This window comes from Panthera tigris, chromosome E1 (assembly GCF_018350195.1).
Source record: "Panthera tigris isolate Pti1 chromosome E1, P.tigris_Pti1_mat1.1, whole genome shotgun sequence".
NCBI classification, from domain to species: Eukaryota; Metazoa; Chordata; class Mammalia; order Carnivora; family Felidae; genus Panthera; species Panthera tigris.
Genome location: NC_056673.1, coordinates 14302989 through 14326038, shown reverse-complemented (window position 1 = coordinate 14326038; position 23050 = coordinate 14302989). Strand labels below are relative to the sequence as shown.

General features: G+C 41.5%; 1 protein-coding gene across 1 annotated transcript in view; it reads right to left on the bottom strand.

Moving 5' to 3' along the window:
• Positions 1 to 8119: 8119 nt before the first annotated feature.
• Positions 8120 to 23050, bottom strand: part of METTL16 (methyltransferase 16, N6-methyladenosine) — a 68957-nt gene continuing 54026 nt past the window's right edge. The window contains 5 exon segments of the mRNA XM_007076131.3: positions 8120 to 8513; positions 8516 to 8743; positions 8854 to 9027; positions 18427 to 18516; positions 19591 to 19660. Of these exon segments, the coding sequence (XP_007076193.2) occupies positions 8121 to 8513; positions 8516 to 8743; positions 8854 to 9027; positions 18427 to 18516; positions 19591 to 19660 (955 nt within the window). The 3' untranslated portion in view covers position 8120.

Here is a 23050-nt window from a genome sequence, read left to right as displayed (position 1 = left end):
TTGTGGGCCTGAACTCACGACCCTCAAGATTAAGAATGGCATGCTCTACTGACTGAGCCAGCCAGGCGACACATGAGGATTTTTATACAAACATGTCCATGAAAGCATTATTTACAATAGTGAAAAACAGAAAATTTCCAGCAAGGAACAACTGGTTTAGTGAAGGAACACTCTCAAGATGACATGTAAAGAAAACACGCTGTTAATAAACCCAAAATGTGAGTGGTTGTCTCTGGACAGTGTGATTATCTGGTTATTTTAACTTTTTGTAAGTCTCCCGACAGATACTAGTTTTATAATCAGAAGGTTATCACAATATATTGCTACATGAAAAATATAAAAGTCATATACAATATGATCCCACATTTGTTATTAAAAAATATATATGCATATAAAAATAGTAAGATAACAACATGTAAAATAACTCCATTTGAGTAGTGGAATTATAAAGTTTTATTATTTTCTAAATTCTTAGAGTGAAAATGCATTACTTTTGTAATTACTATGAAATTGTTAAAGGGGAAAAAAGTTCTCCTGTGCTTTCTCAGGAAAGGACTCCTCTCTCTTGATCTCAACTGTGACCTGTTCCTACGGATCTCCTTCCCATCCTGGTCCTTCTTCTGAAAGCGCTCCTGTTTCACCCCCCAAAGTGGGTTTCTTCATCTCCCTCCTCACCACCAAACCTATCTAAATCTCTTTCTGCTGCTCAGCTCGCAAGTTCCCCAGAAATGGTTCAGGCGACCCTTCCAATCCAGGTGAGAGATGAGGAAGAGCACTAAGGTGGTGGCACTCAGGATGGAGAGGGTGGGCTGAATTGGGGAGGTATTTGTAAAGATGAAAGATTTTAGTCTCTGGTGGTAAAGGAGAGAGAGGAACAGAAATGTCTCATCTGGACAGCTGGATGGACTGTGACCAAGAAGATAGGAGAGAACCAGGTATAGACTGAGTTTGACACTACCATGGTCCTGGGGGAGATGTCCAACAGGCGGTTAGGTATGTGGGTGTTGAAAGTTCAAGAAAGGTCTAGACTCAGGAATGATGAATCTATAGGTGAGCAGCAGTTGAAGTCATGGGAGTGGATGCGGCCAGCCTGAAGTGCTAGGAGCAAAGAGCAAACGAGGAACTTGGACAGAATCTTCGGGATTCTCTCTTAAGAGATGAGAAACACTCTAAAAAAGGGGGGGCAGGCAGGAAGCCGACTTGAGGAGCTGAGGTAAATGAGACTTCGGGAAGTGGAGGCAGTAAACATGTAAACAGTTCCACCCCTGGTGGTGGAAGAGGTCACGAACTGACGGTCTACCAGGTTTTGACAGAATACTGAATTAACTGTCAGGATTTACAATCAAGTAAACTTCTCACAAATCTGGATTTCTGGCTTCTTGCAAAAATTCAGAACATCCAACAAACACCATTTTTGCATGGCAACAACCAACAGGGATCGAATAAAAGCTACTCCCTTTTAGTCAGAACATAAGCTATTCCATCTTGCCTGGCCCTTGCAGTAGAGGATGAGAAAACATGCTTCCCTTTGTGAATGAATAAAGTCCTATTGGTGCTCACCTAGAGTTCAGAGAAATACAGGCTAGAGTTTGGTTCATAAAGCCCCACACTTGACCCTGAAGGCAGAAATCCTGGGACAAACATAGCTGAATGAAGGATCCTTTGCCAGAGCAGACTGGGAACCCCCCTTTCCCGGCAAGAGACATCAAATCTCTTGACTCGCAAAATCTACAGGGGCAGGCCCATGCCTCATCCACTCTCCCAGGAAGGGCCTGGCCCCACAGTGCTCTCTGCATAGTCTTCTCTTTTTGGACAGCAGTAGCACAAGCTGTCATTTCCCTGGGGGCTGATTGGCTGCTAAAGCCAGCCAAGTCCCCTAGCTGGGAATTTCCTGGCTCTAGTTTCTAGACTCTTGGGCCACACTCCCTGAATGGGTCCACCAGATGGCAGGCAGCCTTTTCTTTCCTCCCGATTTACACGAGTTCATTCACCCTACCTGGGGAAGAGGACTTGCCGTTTTTCTGACGACTGCTACCTTCTCCAGTAAGATCAAAAAGCACATCAATTCTGTGAGTGAAATATTTGGAGCTGCCTATTAAACTATAAAAAAAGTAAAACCCTTCTTCCATTATTATACAATTATGTATTGTCAAAGAGTCATTACCTAATTATCAGTTATTTTACATTGATTCTGATCCAACATGTGCTTGTACTAGACATTTTATTATGTGGTTTCCCTAACTACTTAATTATCTGCACTCCTGCCAAATACAAAATTCTATGAAGATTTGGTAGCATAAATTAAGAACTAATTATAAGCAATTTCATTTATCAAATCTTACTCATTGATCATAGGCTGGAGAATAATGTTACTTCAACTGTGAAGCTGGGTGAGAGAGGCTTTTTCTCTCTTCCCTAGAGGCAGGTCAAATGAGCCCAAAAGTCCATTTCCATATTGAGTGTAGCATTTGTTACGAATCTTCAGCTCTGGTACAAGAACCTAGTCTCAGATCTCTGCACCTGAGTTCAACCCCCATATCTCAGTGACTTAGCTCTGTGAATGACCTTAGGGCAAGTCACTTAAGCTCTCTGAGCTTCCGTTTCTTTAAGCTATCAACAGAGGGACATACACCACTGTGCTGGGTTATTTAAGGAGACAATTTATGTCAGAAGATGGCCAATCAATCTGGTTCCCTGTTTGTCACTCCGGTACATGGAAGCATGGGTTTTGTTTTTGGTCAAGTGGAACTCTACACCTGCAGTTATATACTTGAGGTCTTGGACCTTTGACAGGGGTCTACTGGTAGATTTTCTGACCAGAAACGGACAACTCAAAGAATACAAATAGAAGAGCAAGTTGAGAAGCCCACTATGCTCATGCACTCCTCCGGGTGTCTTAGTACCGCTCTCACTTTCATACTTTCACCTAACGGCTGCTGTTGTGAAGCAAGAATCCTTCATCATTTGTGTGAGGACGCCAAGGCTTAGTCAAACAGATTTACCCCTCTAGTGGAACTGGAACATAAACCAGGTCTGATGACTGCAAAGTCTCTTTTCTGCTTTTCATTCCCCTAGGGAGGCTGGAGAAGCCTCTGGGATTTATAGATCCTTTGACCTCCTGGGAACATCATATACAAGCCAATTCTGCCAAGCTCAACTGCAGATTCTGGTCTACTCCATCTTACCTCAGCTTCTTGGCTCATAATGAGCACCCATGACCCTCCACTTCCCCATGGAGAGCCTGGAGTCCCTTAAGTTTCTGCTTGGACAGAGACAGACAGATAGGCCACACCTCAAAGGGCATGCAGAGGTGCAAGGCCTTTGCTCAGTCACAACACGGTCCCCTGCAGTAAAAGCACAGCCTCCAAAAGGCAGCATTAGCTGTTCCAAAAGGGAGCATTAGCTGTTCCAACCAGTAATTAAAAAAATAAACTGATGTTTTAGTCATTTGGGTGAGTCACAGCAGAGGATCTCAATGTCTTTCCAGAGCAGAGTGGGAACTCTCTGGTATGCGTGTGAGGCCCTGCTGCTAGTGGGGTGAGCTCCACGCAGGGCTTTCTAATATTGTGATGGCACGAGCACCCAGACTTTGTACTTGGGAGCATTTAGAAAGGTTCAAGACCATCAATGCTCTACTCCAGAAGGCAAAAGCCAATTCTTTCTCACTAGTAAACCTCTTCTGGGTGTTACTGGGGTTAGTGCCCATTCAGCAAACCAAATCTCCTAGGCACCAACTTCTCTAAAGATGAGGTCACATCCCTTTCCTAAGGGCACCTCCTGGGTGGCTATAAATGTGATGCACCTTTGAGACTTTCCTTCTCCCAGTGGGCTCCTGACTACCAAGCTGGACCCTTTTCCTCCTACTGTGCAGATCTGCTGGGCCCATCACCTCTGATCCCTGTGCCATAATAGATGGAACTTTTCTGTGAACCAACACAGACCCGAGTTAGTAATACATATGTTCTACACAGAAACATCCTGTATGGGAAACAAGGCCCAGCTAACCTATAAAATATATATAACACAGAGCCAACTGTGTCAACTTTTGATGTAAACAACATACTACATGCATGCTGGTCCACCAGCCAGATAAACCAAAACAAGAATTAAAAGACAAAGGAACAGTGAAATGTTTCTTAGAACTCTCTATGTTAACTCTACCTGGAACATAAGACTTCTGAAAAATTACTGTTTAAGGTAACTAAACATTCCCCTGCCAGTACCCCCATTAACTAGATACTAATAAAAAGTTAATCCAAAGGACTGACCCAGCCTGTATATATTTTAGAGTAGCAGGACACATGGAAATAAAACAGTCAATTGGGACCATAAAGAAACATAAAAAGGTTGAAAATCCATAAAAAAGATCATGGAGTGCTAGGTTTTTCTATTTTTCTACTTTTATTTTTCAAATTTTATTTATGTGAAAATGTACTTGTTTACATAAAAAATATTCTCTGGGTAGTAAAGGGATATTTCAAGAAAATACCAAGGGCACAATTTTATTCATTCACAGCAAAGTTAAGGTGCTTGATAAAAGGGCCAAAGATGCCCCCATGTGGCTAGAAAAGAAAATGCTGTGGTTTAAGAAAGATGGAAGGGACACACACTCCCTTCTTTAAGAGGCCTTGGATTTTCCATGGGCTTTTGCATCTTTTCCACAACTGGCAGTTTTATTACTTGTCAAAGCTTGAGGCTGGTGTTCTCACATCATTTCCATCAAGAGAAGAGAGGTTTCGTATTTCGAAAAATACACACTAAAACTTTAAGTAATCAACACCGACCCTTAAGATCGGCTGAAACTCCACCACGGTGACATGAACCTTGTAGGACTCACAGCAGCGCCCTGGTGTGTGAAGAGCAGGGCAAGGATGGGGGGTGAAGGAACCCAGCTGTTGGAAGCAAAGCAGATTCCAAAGAACAAAAGCAGCTTTAGTCCCTCTTGGAAAACAAGTTCAGCTTCTGTTTCTACCTTAGTTATCAAGAGAACAGAAGCCAATGCCAGGGACCAAAAAAGAAAATAAGATAATACCACAAAGATTTAAGTCCGTACAATCCGTCAACATGAACTTGACCTCCAGACCCTTAACGCAAGCACCACTCAACCTTATCATACATGGGTTAATAACCTATTTCTTTAAAGACAAAATACCCTTTTCCCTTACACCAGAGGTGTATGTATCGCACATCACACAATTATAAAATATACGCATAATGAAAATAATTTTTAGATGTTTTAAAAAAACGTTTTCAATGTTCTCTCATTAGACAGAAATAAACTCTTCTTCTCAGAGAAGAAAACGAAGACAACCGAGTGCAAAGAAGGCACTCAGAGCTCTAGCTGGAAACTTCCCTCATCATACGGTTTTTCAATTCTAAAAGGGTGAGCTGACCACCTATAAAACCTCCTCCAGGACACCGAGCCTTAAACCTGGGGCACTGCAACACACAGAGGATGCAAGACACATCTTTTGTGCCTCCAGTCACACCTTGGCACCAGACTCAAATGAAGGCTAATACTGTGCCCGAAATGCACGGGCAAGGAGTGTATGTAAACATACCACTCATCTAACACAGAAAAATACAAGACGTTAAATGAAGAGAAGCGTAATATAAAATTAAATATACAGCATGAGTACAGAGTTAAACCCACACACTCATGCACCTCCCATCGACAGACTAGAAGGAAAACATTAAACACCAATAGTGGTCATAACTGAGAAGACTGGGACTGGGGTGATTTTGTTGCTGTTTTCGACTTTGATTTTCCAAATCTTTAATGAGTACACGCTGCTCTTTTACAATGAAGCAAATATGCAAACAATACGTATTGACCATTTATCAAATGAATAATTACAACCTAATTCAATTATCCTAAAATTCTATCAAGATAAGACACAAGGTTTGGGGCCTGCATAGGATTTAAATGTGTCAGGAGGACGGGGAGGTTGGGGGTGGGGGGGAGGAGGCACAAGAGAAGATTACTGAACCGGAGGAATTCAAGGGCATGAATTCAATCTTGGCTCTGTGTGAACCTGGGTATTGATTTCCTCATCCTGTCAAATGAGAGGTTGGGCCAGTGCTTCCTAATCCTCAGTGGCTCACTGACCCCTCTAAGTCAGAGATCCTTATTTCTGGAGAAATGGTGGTGGTGGTGGGTGTTCACAGAGCTTTTAGAAATAATCCAGGAGTTTTATGGACTCTCTAGAGATCCTTGGACCGGGTCAAGAACACTGGTTAATCTGTTCTCTTCTGCAGCTCTGTCTCCAATGACAGAGGGAAGTATAATATGGTCCTATTTTCATTTCTTGAATCTTTGCTGAGGGCTGGGTCTAGGTGTTGCCAAAATATGCCAAGGTCATCAGTTTTTTGCCCTAACCAACAGCCACTTTTCAAGAAAAAACTTTTTAATGTTTATTTTTGAGAGAGTGCGCACACGAGCGGGAGAGGGGCAGAGAGAAGGGTGGGGGAGGACAGAGGATCTGAAGCAGGCTCTGTGCTGATAGCAGACAGCCCAGTGCGGGACTCAAACTCACAAACCATGAGATCATGACCTGAGCTGAAGTCGGATGCTCAACTTTTAGACCCACCCAGGAGCCCCTAGCCACCTTTCAAAAGCATGGCTTAACTGCTCAGCCCCCATTTGCTTTGCAGATAGGAAGGAGCACCATACAACAAGTTCAGTCTAAACAGAACATGAGACTACTGGTGTAGAATCAAAATCAAGGTGTGAAAGTTTAAGTACAGCTGAGGGTAACTGAGACACTAAGAGAACAACAACAACAAAAATACTCTTTTTCCAGAGGCATTCCTGCTGAACCCTGACATTCCAGTGAGAAACATGTTTTAAGAACATGGTTACCCTGGCCTCAGAATTCTCTAAGGCAAACAGGTAAGCACAGAAGGGATTACAAGGGGACCCACAAAAAAACATTATTTGATCAGCTACAAATTCTCTGCTAATAGATGAGACTTTCTTAAGCAACATACTGCTCATAACTATCTCGCTCCATTTATTTGTTTTTACTTTTTATTTTTTTATTTTTTATTTGAGAGAGAGAGAGAATCTTAAGTAGGCTCTACACTCAGCGCAGAGCCCAATGCAGGGCTCGATCCCATGACCCTGGGATCATGACCTGAGCTCAAATCAAGAGTCAGATGCTCAACCGACTGAGCCACCCAGGCGCTCCACCCCCCCAATTTCTTATTTCTATCATCAATCATTTCTCCATTCAAAGCAATGAAAATATTTCCCCCAATCGCAGGATTCAAACAGGATGGACAGATTTCAATTCTGAATACTGTTACATTAAAAATAAAACAAAGCTCCACTTTGTATGTCAAAAAAACAAAACACACTCAAACCATACATCAGTAAAACTACTACAAAACACTACTTTCAAACAGTTTGGAGGTAGGGTTATGGCTTCATTCTGTTGTATCTCAGTCACATCTGGGAGTTTTGCTTATCTAAGTATTTCTGAAATAAGCAGCATCAAAACAGCTATGAATCAGGAATGTGACATTTCCAGGAGCCCTCCCAGGTCAGCCCTTCTTCTTGGCATCACTAAGCTTTCTCCCCCACCACCTAACACTAGGCCAGTTCCTTCCTCAGGACTGATACAGGGGTCATCAAGCCTATGTACCCAGAGAAGTCTTGCAGGTGACTCCAGAAGTGGGCACAGGGCCTATCTGCCCGCTGTACTGCCTCTATTCAGAGAATGAGAAAGCCACCCCTCCTCAAGAAGCAACTATGGATGACAGAGACAGCATGATGCTCTGTAGTTCTGACCCAGACCAGACTCCAAAAACAATCCTTTTGGCCTCGGCTAAGCTAAGGTGATCAGCTTAAGTCAGGTTTAAATCCCTCCTGAATTTACTGATGGCTTTTTATTGATGCTGGTAACCACAATTTATCCTCATGAATTACCATACTAATGCCCAGTGACTTTAATAAGGGGGATTGGGCAGGGGTTAAAAATAGATTATTTCTTTTCTTTCTTTCCTTTTTTTTTTTTTTTTAAGAAAACTGCACATAATGACCAATGGGCCTATGGTGGAATACCTCTTGCCACCCCAAGGCAAGCTACTTTATAGAAACTTCCCAGCTGTGCAAGAATTTAACTAGCAACAAGCCTGAAAATTTGATTACGTATATAGGTACAAAGCTGGTTCATCAAATCCCTATTCTGGCCCTCAACCCAATGCATTTCAACTAAAGCATCATCTACCTCCTTCTTTACATTTATCAAACACTTGAATAGGTAATGTCCAGCCACTCCTTGGAGATGGCTTCCTTTTTCAGACACCGGGCTGCTGAACTGCTCAGATGCCTCTCGGTCCTGGGCCCCATTGCTAGAGCCTTTACAATTTTCTGAAGCCTCCATCCCTCCCTTTTCCTCACTCCTTTCATCCTCCACAGGTTCTGGGTTTTCATCCTGGGAAAGCAGATCCTGGTTTGAGGAATGGCCCTCAAGAGTGGCAGATTCGCCTTCCTGTGCAGCAGGCCCACACAGGGCGCCCTCCGGGGGCCCTGGGCCAAATCCTGGCTACAGCCAGACTCTCTCGGGGTGGACTTCTTCTCTTCCAAAGCTTGGATGACGTCCTCAGGAGCTCGGGGAACTTCTCTCAACTGTCTCACTCGCTCCCGTTTCTTTCTCCTTAAATGAATCCAGGAGTTTTCTATTGCTGTTAGGAAAAGGCTAACCTCTTCCTTTCCACAGGGGACTCGTTTATGCTGAACCTATTCGGAGGAAAAACAGAATTTTATAGAAAATCACTTTTCTCAAAACTTCAAAAAAAAAAGAAAAAAGATTATTGTTAAGGAAGTCATCAATGTGCTTAACAAAGTACCTTCAGATCGGTGAGGATTTTTTCAATCCACGTTGTCACAACTACTATGCCTTCCACTGTCTCAGAGCCCAAAGATGATGCTTTGAGGGATAATTCTTTCATCACAGACTCTAACACCACGAACGTGATGGGTTTCCTTGACTTCTCTAATTTTCTTCGCTTACTGGGTGGTGACTGAAAGAAAAAGAAGGCATGGGGGAAGAAGTTATCCAACTAATGAAATTTCATGTATTATAATGAACTCAGCTAGGGACATTTCCATGACTTCTACTACCAAATGTAGAGCACTAAAAAACGCAAAGACTTTTGCATGCCATACCATGCTGCCTATGGTCAGGCTATCAGCATGTAACAGCCTCCAATTACTGAATGTCCCTCATCTATGTGTTGTGCCCAGCACACACCTGTACGATTATTTATTTCATAGCAACTCAAGGACCCTGGGGACTCTGTGTTCTATTCTATCAAGAACTGCATGGGGGTGTCTGGCTGGCTCAGTTGGTAGAGCATGTGACTCTTGGTCTCAGGGTTGTGAGTTCAAGCCCCAGGCTGGGCATGAAGCTTACTTAAAAAATTAAAATTAAAAAAATAAGAACTGCATGGTTTAAAATTGCCTACTTGTAATCCAACTTTATACTTGTTGAGGCTTGAAGATCACATGTGAGGAATGACCAGGGTCAACTAGGATCACATGGGCAGAGAAGGAGGCCTGCTGCATCTTGGCTAATGTTGGGACCAAGCCAATGGCTAGCTGTGCACTGCTTCTCTGCTGGAAGAAGAGATACCAGTGGTGATGAGAAGAGTGGATTTGAAAGCTAGTTCCACACAATTCAAGACTCTCATCTTTCTATTTCAAGCTTAGAAAGTGAATTGTACTCTACCCACTAGAGGGACTCAAGTTCCATTTTAAAAACTAAATGACATATATTTAAAATTTGTTTCTTTAAACATTTACTAAATTTTTTAAATGATTCTTAGTTCAGGCTAGATATATTATGAACACTTTAAGAGGCAGACTTCCACCTGTTGACAAAATTTATCAAAACTTTAAAAAATTAAGATAATTCTAAGGGTCAGGGTCAAAGTGAGCAGGTGCAGATTATAAGGAGAAAGGCTCATAAAGAGAAAACACTTTAGTCAGGTTGAAAGACCCTTTCCTGCAAAAAGCAGTCGCCGATAGTGGTGCTGCCGTTAACTGCAATTCTGCCTGGCAATGGTGACAGAGCACATGCATATACACACTGTCAGGTCCGCTTCCTGGGTGAGGCCTTGTAAGGAATAATCAGCAACTCCACATCCCACATGCACACAACAAAACAGCCAGTTTATTCCATGCTAGAAAACTTCTAGATCGTATTTCTAAGAAACAATCTATATTTTCCCTTTATACCAAGACATTAAAAAAAGGGGGGGGGGGGAACGGAATTAGAGAACACTAGAAAACAAGTTTAGAAGAAAAGGACCAAAAACCAAGGGTACATATATGAGTAAGAACCTGCTCTTGAAAAACAAATCATGGACTCCAAGCTCTAAGTCTGAGCTTGTTCAATTAATGTCTCAGACAAGATGAGACAAATTCATATTGATATTAACACAGTAGTATTGCTATTAATCAATCACCCAGCCTAAGAAACATATTTTCTATAGTCTACCGAGAGCCTAACACTTTCCATTCAGGAGTTTAAAACATGACTATTAAGCTGTGGAGGAAGAAAGATAATGGTGTGTAGGGGGGGGATGGGAGAGAAGAACCAGATTCCCCATTCCACTTCCCAGCATCCAAGGCTGTTACTATGGACAGTTCGCTGTAACAGGAGCATCCCTGACAGCCTACCCAGCACACTAAAGGTCACCCAGAAATATGGCTAAAAGGACAGTGCCTGCTATCTCTTCTGACAGAGATGGTAATCATTTGTGCTTACAAATTCAAATGAGCAAAGTGAAGATTTTGCCGTTTCTCGATTGGTCATGCTGGAGCTGGCCTACAATACTCTTTCTCCAAAAGAAAGAATGGACTCACCATCATTTCTAGAAATTAAAGGAGAGAAATGTGTCCTCACCGAACCTAACAAGACCTCTATCAAGGATCCACTTTCCAAGTTCCGAGGGAATCAGAAATAACAAAATACACAATTTATTACCCTATTACCCCAGGATGAAAATGAAAACTTCTGCCTCTCAAATATGGTTCCTTTACCTTGCATTTTGGTCCCAGTTTTCCATATGTAATGGCCAACTGATAAATCTGGTGTTTCTGAATATTCTTAGTGAATTACTTTAATACACACATACACATACACAGTCCTCCCAAGACTGTTTTAGTTTTACTCCATTATAGAAACTAGGCACTCAAAAGACAGATAATTTATAGTCCAGAAATTCTTAGGGTTTTAAATGATTAAAGTCTAACATAGGCTTGGCTTACAGCAATCATTCCTTTCCCCCTCTTATTTGTACTGAAATTCCTTTTTATCCCACCCTACCTTTTTTTTTTTATAAGTTTATTTTTGGGGCGCCTGGGTGGCTCGGTCAGCTAGGTGTCCGACTTCGGCTCAGGTCATGATCTCACAGTCCGTGAGTTCGAGCCCCGCGTCAGGCTCTGTGCTGACAGCTCAGAGCCTGGAGCCTGTTTCAGATTCTGTGTCTCCCTCTCTCTCTGCCCCTCCCCTGTTCATGCTCTGTCTCTCTCTGTCTCAAAAATAAATAAACGTTAAAAAAAAAATTTAAGTTTATTTTTGAGAGAAGGAGTGTGAGTGGGGGAGGGGCAGAGGGAGGGGAGCAGAGAGGATCTGGAAACTGGCTTCACACTGACAGCAGAGAACCCGATGTGGGGCTTGAACCCACAAACTGTGAAAACATTACCTGAGCCAAAGTCGGCTGCTCAACTGACTGAGGCACCCAGGTGCCCTTGAAATTTCTTTTTTTTTTTTTTTTAAATGTTTTATTTTTGAGAGAGAGAGAGAGAGAGAGAGAGAGAGAGCGTGTGCAAGCGGAAGAGGGGACAGAGGATCCAAAGTGGGCTGTGAGCTGACAGCAACGAGCCCCATGTGAGGTTTGAACTCGTGAACTATGAGATCATGACCTAAGCCAAAGTCAGACGCTCAACTGAGTAAGCCACCCAGGTGCCCCTGTACTGAAATTTCTTAGCAGGCAGGGCTAAAATACAGGAGCAGGCCTTGAGAAATTAGTAACTAAACTCAACCCCATAGGTCCCCAATAGCAGGTAATCTTATACCCTGCCACAACACTAGAAGCTGTTTTCCCCCAACAGAGATAACTTACTGCAAATATGCTTATAATCTCAAATCACAAGTGTTTTCAACAAAGGGTGCCACACTCAAACTGTCATCATCTAGTTTAAGCGGCAAAGTAACATCAATAATTTAACATTTTAAAATGTAAAACAAAATCACTTATTTACCATGGTTTATTCAGTTTAATGTGAAGAACCAGAAGGTGAATTTACAACTGATTTTGCATTAGAAAATATACTACTATATTCCCCAGCTGAAAGGACAATGTGAAAGAAGTTTGGTGAGGAACTGTAAACTCCATAGGGGATACTAGTTTTGTATTTTTTGAATTGCAAGGATTTAATGAATAACAATCAACAGGGGGTGGGACCTCGAATGTTATTTTGTTGCAGCATTTAAGAATACATTAGATTGAGGGGCGCCTGGGTGGCTCCGTGGGTTGGGTTGAGCCTCCGACTTCGGCTCAGGTCATGAGCTCACGGTTTGTGAGTTCGAGCCCCACGTCGGGCTCTGTGCTGTCCGCTTGGGAGCCTGGAGCCTGCTTGGGATTCTGTGTCTCCTTCTCTCTCTCTGCCCCTCCCCCACTTGTGCTCTGTCTCTGTCTCTCAAAAAAAAAAAATAAATGTAAAAGAAAAACAATTTTTTTAAAAAAGAATACATTAGATTGAAAATATAAATAGAAAAACAGTTCTTTTTTAATGTTTATTATTTATTTTTGAGAGACAGAGACAGAGCATGAGCGGGTGATGGGCAGAAGGAGAGGGAGACAGAATCTGAAGCAGGCTCCAGGCTCCTAGCTGTCAGCACAGAGCCCGACACAGGGCTCGAGCCCACGAACTGTGATCATGACCTGAGCCAAAGTCGGAACCTTAACTGACTGAGCCACCCAGGCGCCCCGGAACAAAAACAGTTTTTAAAAAAAAAATTTTTTTAATGTTTATTTATTTTTGAGAGAGAGAGAGAGAGAGAGAATGAGTGGGAGAGGGGCAGAGAGAGAGAGAGAGAGGGAACACAGATTCTGAAACAGGCTCCAGCCTCCAAGCTGTCAGCACCGAACCCGACACGGGGCTCAAACTCACAAACCGTGAGATCATGACCTGAGCCGAAGTCGGTGCCCAACCCACTGAGCCACCCAGGTGCCCCTAAAAACAGTTCTTAAATTTTAAAATATGCTTTACCTAACAGGGCTGCAGATAAATTTCTTAAATCCTCACTCTTACTTTCATTTCTACATCTCAGTGGTGCAATCAGTCAAGAGACTTTCAAATGAGGTGTAACGTGACACAAATCCATGTAGCATCTGCTATGCTGCCAAAGCTCTGTTGTTAACTATGGCTAAGGCAAAAACTGTGTCAAAGAAGCCACAGGCTACAGGAAACCATTAAGTTCTCCCCAGTATCTGCAAGAAAAGAAGGGAGTCATTCACTAGAGATCTGAGCAGGTAGCCACAGCCTCCTCGTTTTGACAGAACAAGCTCCAGACTGGTCCTGAGGGGAAAGGAGGGCTCTTCTTGCTCTCGGCCACTGCAGTGGAGGCTTTGCTGTTCTGCTGCGCTCTGAATGGCTGCTGCCCTAAGTCCTCCAGAAACAAGCAGAATGCCTGTGAGCTATTATTCTGCACAGACTATCATTATCTGGAGAAACAGAGCCAAGGGGCCAACACTGACGCCTGACTAGAATACAGACAGGAGGTGTGCTGGGAAGGACAGCCAGATTACCTCACCAACTATGCCTTATTTAAATGTGTATCAGCTCTGCTGCCATGAAGTGGACTGAATATTTTGTTGTCCAAGGGTGCAGCTTTCCTATTAACAGTTCAGTGGGCATTTCTATTGCTATCTTAATCTGACAGGTTACTGTTTAAAATGTCCTGAAATTGGGGTGCCTGGCTGGCTGAGTAGGTAGAACATGTGACTCTTTTTTTTAAAAAATGATTTTATTTTTAAGTAATTTCTACACCCACTGTGGGGCTCAAACTCACGAACCCAAGATCAAGAGTCGCATGCTCTACCAACTGAGCCAACCAGGTATCCCAAGAAGGGGTGGTTTTAACCCTACATCTGTATTTCCTTACTCTAAAAAAACAAACAATGGAAGGATAAATTATAAAACTGTGTAAATAGCGACCCATGCAGCAGTGAGGTTTCAAAGACACAAGACAAGCTAGATTACTGTGTGTGTGTGTGTGTGTGTGTGTGTGTGTGTGTGTGTGTATGAGATTTGATTTTGAAATCATGTATTTTTCACAATTACAAAATTAAATAACACACAAAAAGGAATCCCTAAGAAATGAAATGAATGGGCTTGGTGGCATAAACCCGCAAAGAGGAAACATTCCAAATGACTTTAAAATCTATCATGAGACAGTCTCCAAGGACAAAAGAAATGAAAAAACGACAAAATAGTTATTTTCACAAGTCATTTTGTTGACGATGTTAATCCCGAGACTGTTGTGGTGAATTGTGGGTCAAAACAAATGAATAATTATGTTAGCATGGTTGAGGATTAGGCTGACTTTTTAGGGCCCCCAATTTCCTCATCTAGCAAGTGGGGACAATACTTCACTTGTTAAGTTTAAATAAAATGACATAACATGTGTGATGATTCACATAACAACTCCTCCATGAAGTCAGCTCTGACTAGCTAGCCGGAACTGCTTTCATTTTAGGAACTCCCTAACTCCTGACCATTCATTTCAGCACTTACTCAGACATAATTCTGTAGCAATGCTGTGTGTGCGTTTCCCTCCCATAAAACTAATCACCATAAGGATAGAAAATGGTGTCTTCTTTCTTTGGTGTTATCACAATGAAGATCATACTTAATAAGATAAGTAACTAAGCAAAGGGTCCTTAGCTCTGTTTTTGCTGAAAAGCTCAGTTCCTTAATCGAATCTGTTTTACAGCTTGCTGTATAGCCTGGTACAGTGCTGGTTTTCAAGCCATTTAATAGCAGAATCCCTTCAAGAAATAAAGTCAATAAGTAATATTGATGTAATCAGATCATCTCTGGTTAAAATGACAGCAAAGCCTGAAGTTCCAACCTGACATCTGCCCCAGCTGTCATCTCCCTGTGGCAACCTACACAGAATCCCTAACCTATCTAGAACCAGTCTGCAAACCTATGCAGTAGTAAAGAGAGCACTGTCAGGAGACCCCAGCTGTGACACTAACAAGGTTACCTGATTAATTTGACCCCTTCCCTCCATCTGCTTTCCAAAAGCCTTCTAGCTTTACTTCCTTAGACAGGAAAGAAATGTCTTGAATGCAGGGGGATAATTTTTTTTTTAACCAGAATTCCAGGGCAATGGTCATAACTAAGAGTGCACAACTTGCTGGGGCCACACTATTTGTCCTTCTTGTTTTGACAAGTGTTAAACTTCTGAAAGCAAAGCAAAGCTAAAATAACATCTTGAGCAATTAGAGGAGAAGCTGGGACAAAGAGGCATTCTAAGTGGCTTGTTAAATCCGTAAAGAACAGTCCTCACAATATGCTTCCTTATATACACCATCAGTCAGGAATGATTGTACAAAAATTCTATCAACACTAGGACTCATCCTTTTGTTGCTAAAATAAATCCAGCTAAGAGCAATGGACTTAGTGTAGGCACTTGAATCAGAATTTTTTTAGCATTCAGCACCAACAGCAACGAGTTAGTGGGCCCGAGATAAGTGAAAATAGAAGTTGCCATAGTAACTTGCACATTTACCCTAAAAAGGCAGGAGTGGGGGTGGGGTGGGGAAGTAGGTCAATATTTCTACTTAACTAGCTCTAGTCCTTGGCTTCCTCTCCTCGTCGAAAGCAGCATCCTCCTACCTACCCACCCCTAACAGGAGCAAGAGGGAGAAAGCCAGGTGAGCATTTCAAAATGCAAGAGGTGGGAAGAGGTCCAGATAGATGAAAGGAGAACCAAGAGGACAGCTCACTGAAAACCTTGCCAGTGCCCTGGGACCACCCCTGGGAAAGCAGTTGCTGATCAAGGGCACCAGTGCTAAGAAACTGTTGCTGGGTTACTGCAAATCAGAAATTGCCATTTTCCCTGTAGTGGTTTAAGTGCACCTAATGGAACACTTGGGAACATGTTATTAACAGCTTTGGGTTGAGGAGAGCGGTGGGGTGGGAGGAGTATTCTGGTATGGGAGAACCTGAGGCCCTTTGCAAAAGGCATTCTTTGATGGTTGAAGCTATGAACAGAGCTCAAGGATGGCCTAAAAGACAGGGAGGGAGAAGGATCCTTTTCAAAATAAGCTGATTTTGCTAACACAGAAACATAGTGCCTTTGATATTTTCATCTGAGACAGCTACTAATCCAAGAGGGCAAAGGGGACTCTGGGTTCTGAGATGGCATGGAATGTGCCCAGAGCCCATTATAAGCTCTTCCACCTGTAGTGCCAACAAATGTGGGAAGCAGGTTAAAGAGAAATCATCTGGAAACAGATACAGTTCCATCTTCCTGCAACTGTTAATATCTGCACAGGGATAACCCAGTGTCTGTGCAGGGACAATCTAGGGCATTACTAATGATTTTAACCATTTGGTGGGAAAGCCCCAATATTCTAGAAAATGACAGAAAGAATAATCTGTCAGGGAGGTAAAAAAAAAAAAACAAAAACAAAAACCCAGAGACATCTTTTTAAATAGTGAACATCTTGGGGCGCCTGGGTGGCTCAGTTGGTTAAGCATCTGATTTCAGCTCAGGTCATGATCTTACAGTTTGTGAGTTTGAGCCCCACGTCAAGCTCTGTGCTGACAGCTCAGAGCCTGGGGCCTGCTTCCAATTCTCTGTCTCCCTCTCTCTCTGCCCCTCCTCCATTCATGCGCACATGTGCTCTCTCTCTCTCTCAAACATAAACATTAGAAAATAAATAATAATAAACAGTGAACATTTCAGGGGCACCTAGGTGGCTCAGTTAAGCGTCTGACTCTTGATTTCTCTAAGCAGCTCAGAGCCTGCTTGGGATTCTTTCTCCCTCTCTCTCTGCCCCTCCCCAGCTTGTGTGCGCGTGCACGCGCGCACACACACACACACACACACACACACACTCTCTCTCTCTCTCTCAAAATAAATAAACTTAAACAAAAACAAAACAGTGAACATTTCAAACACTAACCTCTAGTCTCTCTATATTGCATTGTACAGAGGGAGGCATAGGCTTCCACAGGATAGGCCATTTAAACTTGACTGGGACACTTATTTCAACCCAGCAGCACACCTAGTAGCAGAGTACATGGAGGACAGACTCAGTTTTAAATCTGAGCCCATGTATACAGAAACATCTGCAAATTGTCCCCTGTACTCCTCTGTCCTAGGAGAGAAGGGGAAGAGGCTCACAGACACAGCAACATTTAAGACTTGAAAGACCAAGAGCAATCAAGACTTTGGGAAAGGAGCACCCATAATAAGCCTATTGTATGGATAGGGGATCGCAGACCTGAAAGACCAGGTACTAGGCCTCCATAATTACTATGGGAAGAAGGGGCACAGTGCCCAGCAATGTGTGCATAAACTTAAGACAGGAGACTCCAGGTAACAAGACTCCAGGTAACAAGACAGGAGACTCCTTCCTTGTGAAGGAAATGTGAGAACAGATGCTTTCCTATTACCACCTCTCAGTGCAGCCCAGAAAAATTACTCAGTCTAACCACTTTAGAAGTATTTTTGCTTTACATATAATAGCACAAAGGACAGAGAAATTTGTGGAACAAATCATTTGTTAAAACGTTCTATTCCAGAAAATGTTCAAGCTTAGGCATATGCAAAGTAGAGAGCCTAGGATAATAACCTATACCCAGCTTCAAAACTGATCAATATTCTAGTGGTACTCTTAAAGCTAAGACAGAACCCTTTACTGGAATAATCCCTAAGTGTTACACATCAAAAGCCTGCAACACAAAATGGCAATTTCTGTATTCACCCATAACCCCAAGAGACAGCTACCCTATGAAAGAAAGCGTATCAATAATAAAGAAAAATAAACAGACTTCAATTTCAATTCTAAAGGAATAGCCAACAGAATAATTATACCTGCAAGGTATTTCTACAGGTTATATGATCTAAATTTTTAATTCCCAAAAGACGCATTTCTAATTCATTTATATTTGCTAAACAAGACTCACGGTGCTGCCCAAACCCACAGAGAAAGGCTCCATGGTCACCAGTCAGCCTTATAGGACTGTGCCTTATTTTGTAACACTTCCCATTCTGACATAAGCATCTAGGGCAAACTTGAGGGAAACAAGACAGTACAGATTTATTTATGACCTACTGAAACCCACCATGTGCTGGCATTTGAAAAAGCTATAACAAAGTCTCTACTTACGGGCACTGTAACATCATCATAAAAACTCCAAGCTAAAGCCCATCTCATTGTCCGGCCTTGACAGAATTCAGTGTAGGTGACTTTAGGAACCTGAAACCAAGAAACAGGTCATCTCATCAAACTGAAGTCATTCTACCAATATGTTTTTGGCTCCTGCCTCATGTTAATTATGTGTTGGTTTTTCTTTTTATCAGTTAACAAACACTACTATCCCCAGTTACGCACAGTTATCTAACAATCAATGAATAAATTATCTCTCAACAAAGTTGTGGATGTTTTCCTCTCCTAAAACATTATAGAGAATTTACAGTTCTGGCTCGAAGGTCCAAATATACAAAACACCCAAAATAACACAGCTCCTTCAGAAAACCACTGGTAAATGATTCAAATATTTTTGTTGTTGTTGTTGTTATCTTTTCTTTCTTTTTTAAGGAAAGAGAGCCACCAAAGCCTGGCTAGATACAACTATGTAGTCTCCCTTTTATCTATCGGATTTTATGGGAAAAAAATGAAATTACTTTGCAGTTGTTACAATTTTAACAAAGAAAAGGTGTGATAGGGAAAACAGGATGAGTACAATGTCAGAGAGAAACCAGAAATCAGAACGTTGGTTTCTGCCACTGACCATACATCTGACCCCCTTCTCTGAAAACTCACCTGGCTCATGCTTACTGGTGCCAAAACTTCATAAACTGGGAGAGAAGTCAGGGGGCAGTATTAATTTGCCACCTGCTTTTCAAAACAGAAGCAAGGGTCTGAACTCATGTGGATTGTACCATAAAGGAAACCACACTCGATTGAAGACCATTCTAGTTATAGCTGATCTTTGATAACTAGGCATGTGACCCAGGACAAGCCCCTTAACTTATGTAGACTTCAGTTTCTGTAATTACAAAGGAATCCGATGTGGCGTCGGTGGCAGATGGCACCAGGTTTTTTTCATTTCTGGGAGCTCTCATCCTGTTTTCCCCATCTTTTCTCTGTTATAATTGTCAAAGGAGGCCTTATAAAAATAATTTATAAAAAGCCTCTTTTAGCCCCAGAATTACAAAATTCAAAAATAAACAAACAAAAAAACAAATTTAGAGTTTTAAAGTATAAAAGCAAATTCTACACTCTGCCATCACAAGTAGATACACCAGAACAGCAATGATAAAGCTTTACCCCTTGTATGCGAAGTTCTTCCTTTAGAGGAGCCAAGCTGCATTTTTTCCCCAGCATACAGCTGTACCACCTAGGGGGGAAAAAAAAAAGCAGAAGTAAAACACTGTTTCATATGGTTACATTTTTTAATTAAGTATTTCTCAAGCGAACAAAATGAGAACAGTCGTAAAAAATTCTGAGTTAAGTTCTAAGTGACAATAACAAAAATTATATATCATGTATTTAGGAAAAAAACAAACCTAACAAATGAAAACAAGCCCAAAACAAAACAAAAAACAACAACAACAACAACAAAAAAACCCACTTAGCCTCTCCAAAACACCACCTATACCATTTTAACAGAAATTATAAAATCTGGCATGAACCTGTATTTTGAGATGGCTTAACCTGCAAATAATTAAAGGATATTATATTAGTGTTTCAAAAGAACATGAAGTCAATTTCTTCTATAGTAAATACAAATCTAGAAGGAGTGGGGAGAAGATGGAGTGAACTGGTTAAAAGGTAAAAGAATAGAATTTAGCCTATGAAGGATTAACTACTATGCCTTCCATCACAAGCAACTAGGAAACTTGACAAAATATATGCAACAATTGTTTTTCAGACATTGGACAACTACAGTGAAGACCTATGATCTCAGAGAGATGAGGTGAGCCCCATAATTGCCAGAGCTTACTGCCTGAAGGAAATTTTCCAAGCAGCAATGCAGGGAAAGGTCATGAAACAGATCCCAATAATCTTGCTGAATTAATGAGGGAGAGATGGATTTCAGAAGCCCACACAGTAAGAATCTGAAGGGCAAAATACAAGAAAGGAAGGAGGTGCATAGAGAATTATGGCCATCTGCAGAAGAGTTCCCTGGAATATTCTGCAGAATAATGATCTGCATGTGTGTGAGGTGGAACTCTGTGAGGCTAGGGAAAGAATTCCCAGAAAGCAGTTAGCTGAACAATTCCTAGAGTCCAGACAGAGCTGGACTAGTTTGTAGTTCTACTGGCCAAAGCAAAAAACCCTTGTTAATAAAGGGGCATCTGGTAGAGCCCTAGAAAGGATGCTGCTTTGTAATGGGGCTAGAGGCTATTCTATCTTTACTCTAATGAAGCTTAAAATTAAAAGCAAGACTCAAAAGGACCAAAGTGATTACAGATAACTTAAGTAAACATCAGAACAAAATCCAACACTCTTTAAAGGAACACAATGAAACGCAGCACCCCAAAACATAAGATTTGCAATATGTAGCATCCAACCAAAAATGACCAGACATTAAAACAGGCAGGAAAAAAAAGGGGGGGGGGGCAGGAAAATGACTTACAACCAGGATAAAAAAAAAATCAATTATTAGAAACAGATCAAGAAATGAGAGATGATGAAGTTAGCAGATGATGACATTAAAACAGCTCTTAGAAATATGCTCCACGACAAAACATGGACATAGTACAGAGTATAAAGGAAGATATCAAAACCAACCAAATAGAACTTCTAGACATGAAAATTATGATACCTAGAATTAAAATTTCACTGGACAGGATTAACAACATGAGATTCTGCAAAAGAAAAGACCTGTGAACCTGAATACATAGCAATAGAAACTACCCAAAATAAAGCACATGGGGAAAAAAAATACACATAGCACCTATGACCTGTGGGACAGTATCAAGCAATACACATAAGTGGCATTTCAGAAAAGGGAAGAAGAGACAAAAAAATATTTGAAAAAAGGGCCAATTTTTTCCAAAATTGAAAAAAATTATAAGTCTACACACACAAAGTCCAATGAACCCCACAAAGAAGAAACATAAGGAAAATGCTATCAGGGTACCTCACAATTAAATCACTGAAAATCAGGGGAGCCTGGGTGGCTCGGTCTGTTAAGCGACGGACTTTGGCTCAGGTCATGATCTCACGGTTCATGAGTTCAAGCCCTGAGTTGGGCTCTTTGCAGACAGCTCAGAGCCTGGAGCCTGCTTTGGATTCTATGTCTCCCTCTCTCTCTCTGCCCTTTCCCTACTCACACACATACACGCTCTCTCTCCCTCTTTCTCTCAAAAGTAAATAAATATTAAAAAAATATTTAAATTACTGAAAATCAGAGATAAAGAGAAAGTCTTAAAAGTACAGAGAGGCTGGAGACACTTTTGTAAAAAAAGATTTTATTTTTAAGTAATCTATCTCTTCATGCAACATGGGGTTCAAACTTACAACCCTGGGATCAAAAGCCACAGCCTTACTGACTGAGCCAGCCAGGACCCACAAGTCTTAGAACACTTTTAAAGGATTAGAATAATACAAAATATGGTCTCAGGCTGTAATAACTAATTAGACTAGAAAACAGTAAGAGAATCACAGTTTTCAGGTCGTGATCTCATGGTTCATGGGATTGAGCACTGCATCAGGCTCTGTGCTGACAGCAGAGCCTGCTTGGGATTCTCTACCCCTCCTCTCCGTCCCTCCCTGGTATATGCTCATGCACTCTCTCTCAAAGTAAATAAATGAAAAAGCTTTTAAAAAGTTTTTTTCTTTAAAAAAAAAGAGAAAAGAATTCAAATATCCAAAACAATTTTTTTTGGAAAAGAACAAAACTGGAGGGCTTACACCACTTGAATTCAAGACTTAGTATAAAGCTCCGATAATCAAGACAATATGGTAATGGCATAAATATAGACATACAGATCAAGACAATGGAATATAGTCCAGAAACAGACTCACTTATATGATCAGGTGATTTTTAAAAAACTTTTTTTTTTTTTTAACAGTTTATTTATTTTTGCGAGACAGAGAGAGAGCAGGGGAGGGGCAGAGAGAGAAGGAGACTCAGAATCCAAAGCAAGATCCAGGCTCCGAGCTGTCAGCACAGAGCCCGATGCAGGGCTCTAACTCACAAACTGCGAGATCATGACCTGAGCTAAAGTTAGATGCTTAACTGACTGAGCCACCCAGGAGTGCCCTATGATCAGGTGATTAAACAAAGGTACCCAAGGCTTGCTCTTCAAAAAACATGGTTATAAAAATAAAAAGGCAGACCACAGACTGGGAGGAAATACTTGCAAAATACATCCTATAAAAGACTTGTATTCAATATATATAAGGAACTCCTACAACTCAGTTAAGATTAATAAACAGATAAAAATACATAGGGAGACTTCTAGTTTCTAGTCCAACATGTTAAGAAGCTGGAAGTTGCCACACTGTTTAAGTAAAAGGCTGAACCAACTAAAAAATTAACTCTTCCTATATCCATCACAGAAGCAACTATTCACAGGGGAAACCACTGACTCTAAAATTAGAGAAACCAACAGGCAAATACAAAGAATCACAACTCACCAGAACAAAAATCCCGGAGCAAAACCTCCATGGGAATCAGTGCTGAGGTAGGGAAACTGAACTGCAGCTGACAAATTGCTGGAGACTCAGCAGGGACAGGTCTGAGAGAGAAAAAACCCAGGAGGACTCTGTCATCAGG